Source organism: Lathamus discolor, chromosome 1, assembly GCF_037157495.1.
Source record: "Lathamus discolor isolate bLatDis1 chromosome 1, bLatDis1.hap1, whole genome shotgun sequence".
Taxonomy (NCBI): Eukaryota; Metazoa; Chordata; class Aves; order Psittaciformes; family Psittacidae; genus Lathamus; species Lathamus discolor.
In genome coordinates, this window is record NC_088884.1 from 80,732,367 (window position 1) to 80,748,339 (window position 15,973).

Genomic DNA, 15,973 nt, shown 5'->3' on the forward strand with positions numbered 1-15,973 from the left:
ATTTTGTGCCTTCCTCGTCTCACCTTATTCAAGCCTGCAGCCTCCCGCTCAGCAGCAGAGCCTCCTGTTTGCCCTTGCCTTCACCATGCATTTGTTCCTTTTTCTCTCTTCTGGATTTACCATCTCTTTCAGCCTCTTCCTGCTCTTTCTCTTTCTTTCTCACAGCATTCCTGCTCCTTCCACTCCTCAAGTGTTTGTGACTACAGACTTTTCCATACTCATTCCTAATTAGGAAGATGTATAGATTCCTCCACTTCCTACCTCTCACAGTATTTGCCAGTTTCTGTCACATCCTTTGTGTCTATCTCATCCTACACAGTCTCTTGACTGCACCAATGTCCTCTATTCCAAATCTGTTTTCCTCTCTTTCAGCACTTTCTGGTCAAAGAAACAGGATTCTTCCTTCCGTTCCGCTCCTGTTGGGTTTTCATGCATCTTATTTCAGCCCTTTGTGCACCACTGCTGTCTCTACTTATAAAATCACAACTAGTAGCTCAAAACAAGTAATTACCAAAATGCAGCATGTCTTTCTTCTCTCAACTCTCCTGGTTCAACTACAGAAAGCAAAGTTTCTCATCTGCTTTCACATCAATTCTGTGATCCCTCCAGCTGCATCCATGCCCCTAGCCCCACCACTACCAAGAAAAAACTGTTCCATAATTTCCACTATATGTTCCTCAGTTTCCTTGACTTCTTGTCTGAGTCAGAGAGGCAGATCAGTGGATTAGAAATGGACCCCTCAGTGCTAAGTACTCCACTTCAGTCTTTGCTCTGTTCAGGAAGGCTTTTTCAATTGTGCTATGTAAACCACAAAATCTCTTCACTCAGGAGGCCTTGAAAATGGAACAAGAAACTTGAAGATGGATCAAAATACAAAGAGTCCTAGCAGGTAGAAGTGGCTTGGGATGAAAGCAGGAGGATAAATCACAACTGCCTTCTGCTTCACCACTCAGAGAACAAAAAGAAGCAAAGGCAGTGAGATTTGCTGGTGCTTGACTATTGAGGCAGGTCAACGCATACAAGGGGGTAATAAAATTCAGACATGCTAGAAAAGAGAGCTGAAGCAATTCACACAATGAAATGCAAAAGTTCTGTTTTGAAGACATAGGGGGGTTAATTTATTCTTCCTCCGAATTAGGAAAACCTGAACCTCCCAAAGCCCCATGCTTCTGAGAATGTGCTGCCAGTGAGAGCAGAGCTTGAGGTTTGGCTAGTCCTTCTGCAAATGTTTTTGGGTCCTCACAAGGGAAGCCTGCAGGTCTGCCTGTACCTAGCTTATAGAAACCTAGTCAGCTGGGCTTCAGCTTGAAGCCATGAAGTGGAAATGCAAAGAAGTTAAGAGGCTTCTCTTAAAGATATCCTTGTTCATGATAATATCACTTCAGCTGCTGAGGAGCTGACCTGTACCTGTCAATAATCCATTCCTTTTCAGGGGCAAGCTACAGGAGATCTACCTGTCATCAACCTAATATTGCATTTCAGCTTTGTCAAATTGGCCACATATTTCAGGTCTTTCTGGAGAAAGTGGAAAGCATTCCTCCCTTTTTCTTGTTTCCAGGTGAAACAATTTGTCACGCAGGAATGGGACTTTCAAGCTCTGCATCTCCTACAACCTTTTTATTTTCTTTCGACACTTTGAACTTGGCTTTTCTCAATGAAATAAGCTCAAAAATCCAGATATGACCTCAAACAACAAAAACATGAGTCCATGATTTGATCCATCAGCCTCAGTTCTTTCTCAGTGTGGCTGTACATGGCACAAGCACTCAACTTACGGCCAGTATGGAAAAGAAGGAAGGAAAAGAAACCACACAGGAGTCTAAATATGGAGGGCAATGAACAGTCAGGATTGGATATTGAGTTGAAAAATCAATAGGTAGCTGAAGTCTTACCAATAGCCTAGGGGGGGAAAAGATGATTGAGAGGAAGAATACAGCATACCGGCAAAGGACACTGGTTAGAGCAGGCTTTGCTTGTGTTAGTTACAAATAGGAAACTCATAACTGAAGGTGGCTTGGAAGCAGAGAAGCACACAGCTTTGTGAACAGAGGTATTTGTCAAAGATAAATAGAAGAGGAAATGCTGTGTTGTATTCACCAAGTGCCACTGAACAGCAGTGGGGGAGCAGAGATTTTTATTCTTGATTAATAAATCTAAAGAAGTGATTTAAGGATAGTGTAAGAATCTAGCAAGGTGAAGCAACCTCAGGTGATCATGGGCAGCCCCCGGCATCCTTGCTTAAAAAGAACAGTATAAAACAGTCCAACAGAAATAATGGGGACGATAGAGGGAGCCAAATTAATTCACAAAAGTGTTAAGCAAAATTGGGAGCATAGCTCTTCTAACGGAGAGGTTAGGAGTCTTCATTAAAGCTCACAGAATTCTTACTGGGCTAGAGAGCGGGGATACTACAAAGCTATTTGACCTAGTGTCAAGAACAAGCAAAGATGCAGCAGCAAGATAAGCTATGGCTGGACATTACAGGAATTCAGGGAGGAATGTTGGGATAGTGCGAGACAGAAATGCAACTCCCCTTACATGGCCAGGGAACAGAAAGTTTGCTCCACAGAAGCATCAGGCATTAAGTAACACTGCAGAGTTCTGTAACTAGCTCAAAGAAAAATGCGTCTGAGGATTTGTCACCCCAAGATTCCTCACGCAGAGCTATTGGTGATTTATAGTGACCCCGTATGTTGACAAAATACTATCAGTTAGCCTGCACTCTTCTCAGCAGTTACCCTATTGTAGCTGGAGCTACTGGTTTCACCCAGTGCAGGCAGATAGTACATGAGAGATCAGACATTGCCTCGCTCAAGATCAGGTCTTGGAGCTGTCATGCCTTGAAATAGATTCAGGGTTTCAGTATAACATGCTGGTCTCCTGAGAACAATACAGTCAAAACAGTTTTGGGGAAAACAGATGTAAATACCGGTGCTTAGAAAGACAACCAATAAACCAATTAAACAGTGCACATTTTGGCAAAAGCCTTTGTGGGAAAGGCCTAGGGAATCTATGCTGTGGGTTGAAATGTACAGCAAAGGGAATTTACTGTGAATTCCTGTGCGTAACGAATGATATAAGATGCTACCTCTACCTCTAGTATCTTATCCTCTTTGCTGCTTCGTTTTTCAACTGACCCTCACAGCCCCCCAAGAGCACAGCAGCTGTCATACCCGATCAACCCAGTGGCCCTCCTAATCCAGTCTTCTCACTTCAACAGTTGCTGCTCTTTAATGCTTCAAAGAAAGGTGCGAGAAACCCCGTAGTGGACAATTACAGAATAACCTGCCCACGAGGGCAGTTTCTCCCTAATCCTTTGCCATCAGTTAGTGGAGATGTTGTGCCTTGAAGCCTGATGGTTTATATCCCTTCTAAAATTTATTTATACCCTGTCTAATGTGACCAAGCATGTTTTCAGTATCCATATAAATGTCTAATCCTTTTCTGAATCCTGCTAATCTCCCGGCCACAATGAAGCCTCACGGTAGCAAATGCCATGTGTTAATTACAGATGGTACAAATATTTCCTTGCACCATTTTAAATTTGCTTCCTTCCAGTTTCGCTGTGTATCCCTTGGTCCTGCAATATGAAAAAGGGCGATGAAATTAGAGCTTGTTCATTCCTGCCAAACAGCACTGCTGTCTCTTGATTTGTTTCTTCCCTAAAGTAGCTGTTCCTACCCTTGGCGAAAGTTTTCCTGGGTCAGGCTGTTTGGCAGTGGCCTATGGCACAGCACAGAGCTTATGCTTTCACCTATTCTCTGTGGATGAGTTCATTTGGAAGGGCAGCAGGGAGAGGAAACCCTGACAGTCTCAAAAGTACATGCTTGAGGTTGCAGACTCTGAAATATCAGACTGCTCTGTGTCAGCTGGTATTAGCTCAGCAGCAGTATGATGACACCGACTGATGCCACTGGCCTTTCCCTCTTTGTTGCCTCCAAGTCGGAGACAGAGCAGGACCTCTGCAGTGTGGTTTCCCCTCAGCCGGATCCAGACGATGTTCAGGATGTTTCTGAAAGGGAAGGTCCCGCTCCCCACCCCCCCCACCCCCCCCCCCCGCCCCATCGCACCTCAGGCATTTCTCCGCTTCCTTGCATCTGTTCTGGTGGTCAGCCGGCTGTGGGATTAGTCCCATCAGTTCTGGACTAATTGTCTGAGCAATGCGCATCTCTGTTCTGCTGTCCTGTGCTGAGCCTGTGAATGCACAAACAGCAGCCCATCACCCTCAGACACGTGGAGACGGCACTGGAAACAACAAGGGAATGTAAGGTGTGAAGGGGAGAGGCTAAAAATTAAGAAGTTAGCCAAATACAGGAAAGGAAAGGCTAGGAAAAGTGGGACTGGTGTAAAAATGGCCCCAGCCAGATGAAGGTAGGAAGAAGCAGAAGGAAGGAATTCCTAAACTGTGGTTAAACTCCACATTTACAACGGTTTTACTGGAGGTAAGACCCTAAGCTGGTACAGCTGCGCACAGTGATACTTTGCAACTGTTTTGAAGGTGGGTTACGGGGACAAACTGAGAGGTTGTAAAGTGGTGCAGCGACAGCATGCAAAGTGACAGCCGCTTGGTGTTGCACTGAAGCTCTTCTGTCTCACTAGGGCAGCCTCACAAGGAGGTAATATCTCTCTGTTGCTGAATGATTTTCCACAATAGATTTCAAAATAGGGCAGCGTTACCCTCTTCATTTCAGAACCAGGAGAAATGGAGGTGCTGAGTATAGCGGTAAGACAGTAACGTACCTCGGGGCAGAGGAAGGTGTCCGGCTCTTTGTGGCAGCCACAGCAGCACGTGAAGAATAAGAATTGCCACTTGGGCTCCCTCACTCAAAAATACAAAGCTGGAACACAAATCCTGGAGTGTTCCCCCCTTCACTGCACCATTACAGCCAACTAAGTTGGAAAACAAGATCATGCAGTCCACCCATTACCCCAGGACAGCCGCTAAACCATGCCACTGAGGGCTCCATCTACACATCTTTGGAGCACTTCCAGGGACAGTGATTCCCCCAGGAGCCAGCCCCAGCAGCTCCGCACCACACCATAACGCCTGGGGAGCAGCCCAGCACCGTGGCTGAGGCAGTGTCCGACAGCCAGCCCTAGCGTCCTGGGGACCGGAGCAGGAGATCCGCCGGCGCTGAGGCGAGGGCTAGGGCGGGGTGAAGGGCTGAGGCGGGTGCCCCTGAGGCGAGGCGCATGCGGCGGTTCCCCGGTCGGTAGGGACGTTCTCTCAGACCTCCCCGAGGGGCTCAGCCCGGGCCACCTCTTCCAGCCGCCTCGCACGGCCCAGGCGAGGCCGGGGAGCCGCTTCCACCCCGTGCAGGGACCGAGACGCGGCCCGGCCTCGTCCCTCGACCGGTGTCCCCGCCCCGGGAGGCGTGCCCGGGCGGGCGCGGAGGGCCTGTTGTTGTGATGGGCGCCGGCTCCGCCCCCTCCTCGTGCACGGCCGCGCAGCCCCCACCCCGCCCTCACGCCTTTTGTCCACTCCCTGCGCCCCGCCCCTCCGGGTGTCCCGTTCTCCGTGCCCCCCCCCCCCCGCCGCGCTCCCCGGTCCGCCCCGGGCCCATCTGTTCCCGGCGGCGCGGCGGTTGCCCTGCGGGGAGCGGACAGGCGGCGGAGGATGGGCCCGCGCAGCGGCGGCGGCGGCGGCCGGCGGCAGCAGCGCCCCCGCCGGCCCTAGCGCCCCCGCGCCGGCGCCGAGCCGCCCCATGCGCGGTCGGCAGCGAGGGGGCAGCGCGGGGCCGCCGGGGGGCGGCCGCTGAGCGGCGTGGCGCCGGGGGGCGGGCGGAGCCGCAGCGCCGAGCGGCGGCGGCGGCACGCAGCCGCCCGCGGAGTGAGGCAGCGAGCGGGCGGGCGGGCAGGCAGGCAGGCAGCCGGCCGGCGGCCGCGGGAGATGTGCCCGGAGGAGGACGGCGGCTGTGGCGGCGGCGGCGTGGCCGGCACCGGCGGCCCCGAGGCGGCGGTGGCGCTGGACGAGCTCCGCTCCTGGTGGGAAGTCCCGGCCATCGCGCACTTCTGCTCCCTCTTCCGCACCGCCTTTCGCCTGCCCGACTTCGAGATCGAGGTGAGAGCCCCCCGCGGACGCCGTTCCCCTGCGCGGTGCGCGCCCCGGCGGGCAGCCGACGGACGGTCGCTTCGCGCTCCAGCCCTCGGGCTGTTGCTGTGCCGCCGCGCCGTCCCCGCTGCGCTCCCGCGGCACGGCTGCTCCCGCTCGCCGCTCCCCGGCACCCCCGGCCGTGCTCTGCCCCAGGGAGCCGCTGGATGCCGGCGCGATGCAGCGCGGGGGCTCCCTTCCGCCTGCGGCAGATGCAGCAACTTCCCCGGCTCCCTCCCGGCCGCGCTCGCAAACTTTCGGCGCGCCCGTCCTGGTGCGGTGGCGGCGGCGGCGGCGGCGGTGGGCAGAGTCCCCCCCAGCCCCGGCTGCCGAGCCGGAGGGGCAGCCGCAGGCGGAGCGGGGCCGGCCGCCGCCGGGCCGCATTGTTCCTCCGGGCCGGTGTCCGCGCACAAAGGTGGCGGGAGGGGACGGGCTCGGCACGGAGCCGGCGGCGGGTCCCCCGTGCCCAAAATGGTGGCGGCGAGAGGCGGGCCCGGCCCGGTGACCCCCACTATCCTCGGGGGTCCCCGCGGCTGCTGCTGAGGGTGGGGGTGGTTTCCCCAGCCCACGCAGCCTGCGCTCAAGTTGGTCCCTTTTGTTGAAGGGGGGGGTGTCGGTCCCCACCTGGCTGGTGCCGGTGCTGGTGGATGGGGGGTGTGTGTGTATGGAGGGTCGCCGCCGAGGCGGGCGGCGGGAGGTGCAGTCGTGCTCCTCATCCCGGCGTGCTGGGCTGCTCCGCGGGGCACCGCGCTGCGCATTGTGCGGCTCCTCGGAGGCTCCGCGGCAGCGACGGTGCCTTCCCCACAGGACCGATGGACCGCCTGTGCTCCCCGCGTAGGGCAAGCTCTCGGCTTCCTCACTTTCGTGCCCGTTTTTCCCGTGTGGGTTTTGGTTTTTTGGGGGGAAGGGGTGTAATTTTTTTTTTCATCATTATTATTTTAATTCTTAACTTTCGTGCGCGTGGCTAGTGCTCCGTAAATATTTTGCGCTCCGGCTACAAACGTTACAAACAAAGTGTGTCCTGGTAGGAAATCTTTTGTGCTTGCTGTGAAAAGCTTTTCTTGCCAGCGCGTTGGCAATAAACCCGGGTGAATAACGTGGCGGCGTGTGTTTGTATTTATTTTTTCCCCTCTTTAAAGGCAGTAATTGCCCCGCGAACGCGAATTCCAAAGATGCTTAAAAGTTCAGTGGGATGCGCAAAGCCCTAAAGAGCAAAACTCCTCGAGCAGGATGTGAATTTCTGAAGAGGGGGAATCCCTTCTGCGGTGCGAAATCTTGAGAGGGGATAAGGTCTCGCAATGATGCAACTTCTTGCGAAAGGGAACTCCCCTCCCCCTCCTATTGATGCCAAACCAGTAAAGGGGGAGGCTCCCCGGGCCCGGCAGCGCAAAGTCTTGAAGGAACCTGAATTTACAATGATAAAAGAGCCAAGGCACTAGCCTTTCACCTTTGGAGGCAATTAGCATCTGGCTTGCTTCACAAATGAAGTAAATGTGGGCTCCCCTTTGCTTCCCGGAGCACGCTTAGGGTGGAGGTGGGAGTTAACATCACTCGGAACAAATGAAGTTGCTTTTTTGGGGAGGGGGGAAGGGATGCCCAGGGTGAGGAGGGGTGCATGCGGGTTGGTGCTGGGGGTGTTGCAGAGCACAGAAGCAGCCCACAGAAAACGTTGCCCTCAAAACCACCTTGGTGCACGTGGATGGCTTGGCAGGAAAGGGCTTGGAAGGATGGTGTTGGTCCGAGGGACAGTGGGAATCGAGGTTAAAAGGGGGATGCTGCGGGAGGACAGATGTGCCTGTCAGATCTCAGTGTCTTCAGGCACATGGAGTACGTCCCCATCCTTGGCACGGTGTGAAGGAGCCTGGTGCAGGTTGTTTCAAAACTTGCTGTTCCTTGAAGCTCACCATCTTGTTACCCATTGTATGGCTTAGTTGTTTCCATTTCATCGCTCATTTTGGGGTTATCTGGGAACGATGTTGTGCACAAAGAGCTTGCGCAGAACAGTTCATGGTGTGAAACTGGTGGCCAGTGATGGATTTTACCCCTTTTTTTTTTCTAAGAGTACTGCTCTGTGGTTTGTACTTTGTCTGCATAGGGAAGGTTCCTTCCTTGGTGTTGGACCTAATAGTGCCGGTTCCCATACTGGCTACATCCAAGATGGGCTTTAAGTTTCAGGGGTTTCTGAATAAAATGGAGGTGGCTTTTCTAGGGGCTTATGGAAAACTCTGGGACTCCAGGCAAACAATGGGAGGAAATGAACCCCTAGCCAGTCATCAAAAATTGAAACTGTGCTCATGTACAAATGACGTTTTCTTGTTTTAGCTTCGGTTATCATGGGGATGGGTGCTTGTGGCAAAGTGCAAGCTGTTTGAGTAGTTAACTGCCCCTCATGGGTAACCTGGGGTGAGTACCTGGGTCTCTTTGGTTGCAGAGTAAAACAAACAGGTGGTTTGGGTGAACCTGCTTTCTTGTGTGTGGGAGCAGGAATGGAGCTCTCAGATTCAGAGGGTGTCTGTGGGAGGATGGTCATGCCCAGGCTCCTGGAGCTTCGCAGCAAGTGTCTGTCTGACTGCCCAGTATTGCTAAGGGATGGCCCTACTCTGGCTGCAGTTGGCTTTTGGAGGGTATCTTCTTTCTAGGAGGGCTGAGCGCCTCTCAAGTTAAATCCTGGTTTGGTGGCTTTTTCTTTCTTTCCTTTTTCTGATAGGAATGCATCTCCAGGGGGGAGCCTGGTGCTAAACTCTTGCAACATTGTTACAACAAGTGAAAGTTTTAAACAAACCTTCATTCTGCTTGTAACAAATATCCCCTCCCTGCTCTCTCCCTCCTTCCCTCCAGTTTTAGCAGGCAGTGTAGTTAAGGTTTCACTGCTCCAGTCTCTGTTGTTCCCAAACCAGAGAAAACCCGATCTTCCAGTATGTTTTGGTGTATTGTTCTGTTTTCTTTTCAAAGCTGTAGTTATTTACTTGTTTTTCTCCCCCCCACCCCAATATATTTTTCTTCTGTTGGGTCTGCTCATAGCTAGCAGGGAGGCTGTGCAGTGATAGGCCATCTGGACCCATCCTTCCTGCCCTGAGCAGGATTGGTAGTGGTATTTGAGAAGTTTGGGGCTTTAGTACAGAGAAGCAGCACGGAGCTCTCCTTTTTTTTCTTTTCAAATGCAAACCTTTCTCCCTCTACTTATTGGCCCAAAAGAAAGTGAAGCTTCCAGATGCAGGGCTGCCATCAGCAGCTGGATGTCAGAAACCTGGGCAGCAGATGTTCTGTTTTTCTCATTGCTGGACCAGTGTGTAGCCGGAGACTACGGGGAAGGGGTGTACGCGGGGCCCTGGGCATTGTTCGGGGAGGGGGTGGGCGCAGCCAGCCCCCATGCTGGCTCCAGCAGATGCAGGCGCCTGACAAGGCACAGGGCTCCTCTTTTCAAACCTCTGCCGCAGCATCACCCGGCGATGGGCTCAGGAGGGGTTCAGCTACCGCCAGTGGGTCAAAAGTTCAGTGGGCCAGGAGCGGGTGCTCTGGGACATGTTCGGCTTCACGCCGTGATCTCACGTGCATCTGTGAGGATGGCAGAGCGCTTCTGCCTTCTGGGGTAGGTCTTGTCTTTTTTTATCCTCCTCCCCTTTTAAATGGCTGCCTTGTCGGCCATCTGCTGTATAAAACTTCCACGCCGCTTCAAAAGTGGGCTTTTAGTTGTGTTGGCTTGGATGTTGTGGCTTCTTTCTTGATGGTTTGTAAAATCTGCATCGAGTGGGCTTGTCCTTCCCTGCTCTAACAGTACTCCAGCAGGAGGAGGTCTGGCTGTACGGGACACATGCATCGTTTTTTTGGGAGGCACTGCCTTGATGGACAGAAAGGATGCTTTCCGTAGTCAAGCTAGTGCAGGTGATGATAGGGAGTGATTTGTTTCCCTCTTCAAGTCTCAACTGTAATGTGGGACACCTCTCGTGACAAAGTGTCTCCCGGCCGTGTGCCCTCTCCTCTGCAACTGAAATATCTTCTTGGCAGCTGTAGGGACTGTTTGCATCAAAAATACTAGGGGAATATTTAACGTTTTCAACCGTATTTCAGTGCAACTTGAAAACACTGGACAGAAGCCAGCGTGGCGCGGCCACCCAGCTCTTTGGCATGTGCTCCCAGGAGCTGTGGGCTAAAACATTTAGGAACTTCTGCCTGGGTAGGTCGAGGGGAGGTGACTTTCCAGAACACGCTTGAAAATAGTCAAAACGTTGTTAACTTAGTTTATTTGGAAAAGGGGGCAAAGCCACATTACGCAGGGAAAACATAAATCTTTTCCTGTGGTTTTTAAAAGCGCCTTTGGGCAAATTGCCTCTGCTGTTAACTTCACTATGGCTTTAAGATGCTTTTCCTTGCCTCTTGCCCCTTCCTAGCACTTCGGGCTCTGGCTCTACCTTTAGGTACATTCCTCCGGCTCCCAGGCAGAGCACTGCTGCTTCTTCTCACCTTTTTCCTCCTACAGTGTGGTATCTACCCTGCTGGTTCTTGAACAGGCTCTTTCTGTCAGGATTATGATGTGGCTGTTACAAAACCAGCAACTGCTACTGCTCCCGTGGGTCTCCCAGGAGGAGGAAGAGTGTGGAGCTGTGCTGTGGCCATCTGAAGGAGAGAGCAAAGAACAGTGTTTCTTCTATCTGTGCAAACCAGATACAGTTTTAAAGGCAAAAGGAGAGTTTTTTAACATGCTAAACTCTAGATATGTTAGAATTTTTCCTAGTGTGGACAGGATGGCTGAGCCATGCTTTGACCTCCCCTGTCCTGTCATGTTAGTTCCTGCTGAAATTACTCTGGGGCCCCTTGCTGTGTGCCATCCAGGTTCATCCCTTGTGATCCATGACACCAAACCAACACAACCTTCCTGTTCTGTCAGTGGTTTGTATGTGGTTAATTGTACAGCACTAAGACTTCACTCCTCTATAGCTATTCTGGTCTGGTGTTGCATTATTATCTGTGTTACAGTAGCATGTACAGCATCTACATGTCGTATGATAGCTAAAATGGCCAGATAGTTTCTGATCAGAAGAATTTAGAATCTAATAAAGATCAATGCAACAAGTAGGTGCTGCAAGCTGACAAAAATATCAGTGAATTCATGTAGCTCAGCTCTACTCATAAGAGGGGAAGTCTGAGTTGGTTTACATGGTTTTTCAGTAGAATGGCATAGGATGTTCATCCCTCTTGCCCTTTGCCTGTTGGTGGTGGCAATGTTAAAGTGGAAGGGTGCATTGGCTGCCTAAAATGAGCAAGAGAACAGATCTGCTCACTAAAACTTCACTCTTGTACAAAGGACCTGGCTTTAGAAAGAGCTCATTGTCTGAGGAAAGGTACAGTAATTGGCAGTGCATGGAGAGGTGCTGTAGGTAGAGTAAGCAGTGATGGAAAAATGATGGACTTTGGGCATATTGAAAAGAAAAAGTGTCAGCCCCATTGTGTGGAGAGACCTGTTTCTGGACCTGCGTGTGAATTTGGGTTATACACCACAGTCGCTCTGGTGGCTTTGCTTTCCACAGGCAGCATCAGGTTCACCAGAGAAGAGGGCATGAGATGAGTGTTTGTTGTTTGAAAGTTGTTTGAAAATCAAGTTTAAAAAACAAATGAAATGGAGGGTTAGTACTGTTTTTACTGTTTTTTCTACCTGTCCCATCCACTGTTCGGTATAGGTGCTTCAGCAGTACCCCATCTCTCTCCCCGTGTCTGTTCCAGCCGCAGCTCTTACTTTGCTGGTCTTCAACTTTTGCTGCCTTAGTTGTTCTGTCCATAATAGAATCATTAACATTCTACATGTCAGTATTGGGCTCTAGAGTTCATTGAGATTAATGGAGGGGGAGGCAGAGAGATACTTCTCAGAGCTGTTGTTTCAAGTGGTCTGCAAATTGGAAAGCATTATATCAGTTTCCATTTCAAATGCAAGTCACATCTTTGCCAACTGTAGATCTTAAACTTTTTAACAAGTGTGTTTACATTTTATATAATGAGAGTCTAGTGTAATTGGATACAAAAAGAAGGAATAGGTAGTTCAGGAGGCTGATATATGGGTTAAAACATTATCTTAAGCCTCTGAAAAGAAAAAAGAGATGACTGCATGAAGCCAAAAGGCGTCTGAACAATGGATAAGGAAGGTTATTTTGACAGCAACATTTTGAAAGGATCCGAGTTAGGTGACAGGGGAGTTGTAGAATGACTGTAGCAGTCGAAGGCAAAAGAAAGAGGAGCACGGTTAAGAGTTTTGGAGATTTGGATGGAGTACCTGGGGGTTGGAGGCCGTTACTTCTTCTGCTAGTGCAGCTGACTCTGAAAATCATGTCTGGTGTTAGCTGAAGTGCTTGTGCACCCACAAGTTTAATGGTTTAAGCTGAACTTACTTAGAAAGCAACTTAAAATCATCTGCAAATCTTCCCCTGCTTGGAGGAAAACCGTGTTTTGTGTAGTAGCTTGAATATGACTTTGCAGTCTGCTTTGTTTACGGAGACTCGAGTACCACAAACCTGTACCGATTCAATGCAGCTGATGTAAACTACTGCATAGTGCATCTAAATTAGGCCTCAAAAAGTTCTTTCCTTTTGGAATTTGCTCTGACCAAACCAGCTAAAAGTAACACCTTTAAAGTGTTGCAGCTTTATATGTAGACCTGCTTAACTGCGGTCTTTCTCTCCCAGGGAATAATGCCGGCAGAGCTGTGCCATTCTGCCCCTGGCATCTGTTAAGTGCCTGCATGAAGGGTGAAGAATTAACTTTTGTAATGGCAATGGATGCTTTCATAGACTTCTTTCAAGCAAAAATCTGCTCAAGAAAAGGGCTATAGTCAGAAATGACAACAGCCAGGGAGTTAAAAGTTCCCGAATTAAAAGTTTATCCGGTAAACCTCAGTGTAGGTAGATACAAAATTATTTTTTTCTTACTTTCCCCCCCCTCTTCGTTACCAGAAGCAACAGCATCTGCTGTGGTGGTGGGAACAATGCAGCCTAGTGATTCCTCCTTCCTTACAGTAGAGAATCCTGTTAAACACACAAGGCTGTGCCTCAGAGTGTATCCTTTCAGCAGGCTTGTTCCTTTTAATGGGTGCCCATTCCTGGGGTCTCCATTGTTTCACCAACAATAGCACTAGGGGCAGCTGATTTGGTTGACAGAAAATGCGTTAATTTAACAGATCTATTCCCTTTAGCCGGGCTCCTTCCTATTGTGCCCCAGTTCTCCCCCAGTTCCTGGGGAGGAGGGCCCGGAGAGCAGGGTCTGTTAGGTGGAGGGCTCCTGCAATTAGGAGGGGTTTGCAGCCTTTTGTGTGAGGAACAGAAAACAGCTGATGGGGGGGAAAGTGGTGTTCCTGAGCTTTGCCTGCTGCAAGAGCACACATTTCCCTGCTTTTCTGGGGGGCTTTTAAATCCACCTTTACTGGGGATGGGGGAATAACTTGATAGTATGGGCTGAAGGCAGTCAGGGTCTTTGCTTTGCTTGGAGACAGCCTCACAGCCCAACGTGGCAACTCCTTTCAGAGATGGCTCAACTTCTCGATAAACTCTTTATATCTCTTTTATATATAAATGCTTGGCTAAAATGTCGGCTTTCCAGTGAAAAAGTAAAGCTACTGTTATCATCCAGGGTAGGACTGCTGAGGGCTGGCTGGAGAAGGCAGTATGTAAAGTTAATAATGCTAAACAATGTGAAACATAAGGGGCATTATGGTCCTCGGGCCACCTCTGCCTCAGGTAAGACCATCAGTTTAATGTAGTTTTGGTACTGATCTGATTTAAGCAGTGCAAGCTGTCCACCTTAGATGTACTTACGCTGGTTCAGCTCTTCCCTATATTAATGTAGCTCAGTTCAGTGACAGGGTGGTAGTGCCAGGAGTCTGTTGGTTTTCACATCAGTGTGCTCAAGCTAGCATGTTCAGCCTGGTGAGAGGGAGGGCACATGCTTTGCCAAGGGAGCAGTAACACCCAAAGCTTTGGTTTTGGGGGCTGCCAGAAGACCATGTTCCCTTTCAGGCCTTTCTTCAGGCTTCTGACTCTGTTGTCTGCTTGCTGAGTCCTGGTGGGTCTTTCGTGGGGGTTTAGTCCTGTGGCAGGAGCAGGACCTTGTGCTTTTGGTGCCCTGAAGCTGCTGGGTCAATCCGCTGTGGCTACTGAAACTCTAGCCTTAGCTTAGTTCTGGTTGCTGGGGCTGGTGATGTAAAAGGAGCTCTGGAGAGTCTTTTTCCTCCTTGTTGTAAACTGTTACTTCTCTGGCTCTTACTCTCCAGCTAAGCCTGCCCAAAAGGGGCTGGAGCTTTGCACAACCAAAGGGTTTGGAAGGTAGAGCTAGCTTTCTCATTTCTGGTGAGCACTGTACACAGGGAGCTGTGTGGAGGCAAAAATATTTATACATCCATAACACAAGGCAAAGAGGGTTGTGGGGTTTGGATTTTTTTCTTGCTTGGGTGTTTTGTTTGTTTTAGGAGGCAAAGGGTGAGAGTTCACTTAAAGAGCTTTCCTCTTAATAGAGCTTGTCATTGTTGCTAATATAAAACAAATGAGCATGGGAGAGGAGCCAAAGGCTCCCTCTTCTGGTGTGCTGGGAAGGTTCAAATGCTGAAATATAAGGAAAAAAATTACACACCCCCCCCCAACAAACAACAAAAAAACAGAAAGCAAGAGCCCTTCTGTGCATTCCTCTGGTATTTTAAGGTCTCACATAGGCCTTGTTGGTCCAGCACATAAGTTGCTTCATGGCTCCTGAGTAAGTAACATTAAAGGCACTCTGTAAAGGTGTAATGTGTTTTCAAATGCAAACTACATTTTACTTGCAAGTAAAAGTGAGTCCTGGTTTCAGAAGGATTCCCAGTCTGAACATGGAGAATGGCAGCCCTTCGTGTCCCCACATCTCGCTTTTCTCAGTGTTTCTATTTACTTCCCTTTTCTGCATCCCTCTCTTGCAAAGATCACGTCTTGTACCAGGCAGCTTCCAGGCCACATGTGTGCATTGGCATGTAAACATGTTTGGGATGGTTGCAGGAGCCAAGTATTGTGAGCACTGTCTGTAGAAACTGCGTGTCCAGGACTCCAGCGCTCCTATTGCTTTTGGTTGAGTCAGCCAATAATTCAAAACTTATTAATGGGTGATCGATGGAGAAATGTGTGCAAGGAATAGTGCTTGGTTGGGATTTTTAGATGCATTTTCTAAAACTCCCTACACAAAGTGCAGCTGTGTGTGCCTCCGAAGCGAATAGGATTTCAGGGCATCAAGAGAAGTGACTTTTTTCCCATGCCTTTTTGTATTCTCCACTGGAGAGTTTGGCATCACGAGGCCGTTTTCCTTGTGGTGTTAGTGTGGACTCACAAGCAGTGTCTGATGCAACCAACCCGAGGACATCAGTTCTCAAGCCGCCTTCCCACGGCAGCTCCTGCCACCCGTCACGGATGGCAGTAAAACTGCTCACCCAGATTAAAAACCGCAACTCTTTCTTCCTTCAAGTGAGCTATGTCTACCCAGGAGCGGTTGGTTCCCCCAGCCGGCTCCCTCAGCAGCCCCACAGAAGGGTTGTACCAGCACGACTGAAGCGGTGACACGGGAATGGAAACAGGCGGTGGGGAGGGGAAGGGAAGGGCTTTTTATAGCTGACACTTCTGCTGAAAAAAATGCTTATCACACGGCAGCCCTGGGTAGCAGGTGGAGTGAGACTGCGCAGGTAGCAAGAGGTCATGCAGCGAGGGGGCACCTGGGGAAAGACCCTCATTGGCCTCTGTAAGAGGGGGTTAGGGCTCCTTTTTGGTGCTATATCAAGGCTTGCTTGTTTCTTGTTCATGTTCTGGATAGGAAAAAGTTCACACTGGAGTTGATGGTGACCCTTTAAATTGCTCTTTCCCAAGTCAGGCCTGAACACGCAGTTGAAAT

The 15,973-nt window shown here is 50.2% G+C and overlaps 1 protein-coding gene and 1 long non-coding RNA gene across 5 annotated transcripts in view; one reads left to right on the forward strand and one right to left on the reverse strand.

The window, feature by feature from the left end:
* Window positions 1-2,284: 2,284 nt before the first annotated feature.
* LOC136007225 (uncharacterized) lies at window positions 2,285-4,955 on the reverse strand. Its single transcript, XR_010609535.1, has 3 exons — window positions 4,741-4,955; window positions 4,071-4,194; window positions 2,285-3,580 (listed from the first exon to the last, which is right to left on the reverse strand). It is a non-coding gene; the product is annotated as an uncharacterized LOC136007225 (long non-coding RNA).
* Window positions 4,956-5,813: 858 nt separating this feature from the next.
* Window positions 5,814-15,973, forward strand: part of LOC136016076 (chromatin remodeling regulator CECR2) — a 95,826-nt gene continuing 85,666 nt past the window's right edge. For all 4 annotated transcript variants that reach the window (XM_065682719.1, XM_065682727.1, XM_065682746.1 and 1 more), the window contains exon 1: window positions 5,814-6,061. In XM_065682719.1, the coding sequence (XP_065538791.1) occupies window positions 5,891-6,061 (171 nt within the window). In that variant the 5' untranslated portion in view covers window positions 5,814-5,890. The remainder of the gene's footprint in view (window positions 6,062-15,973) is intronic.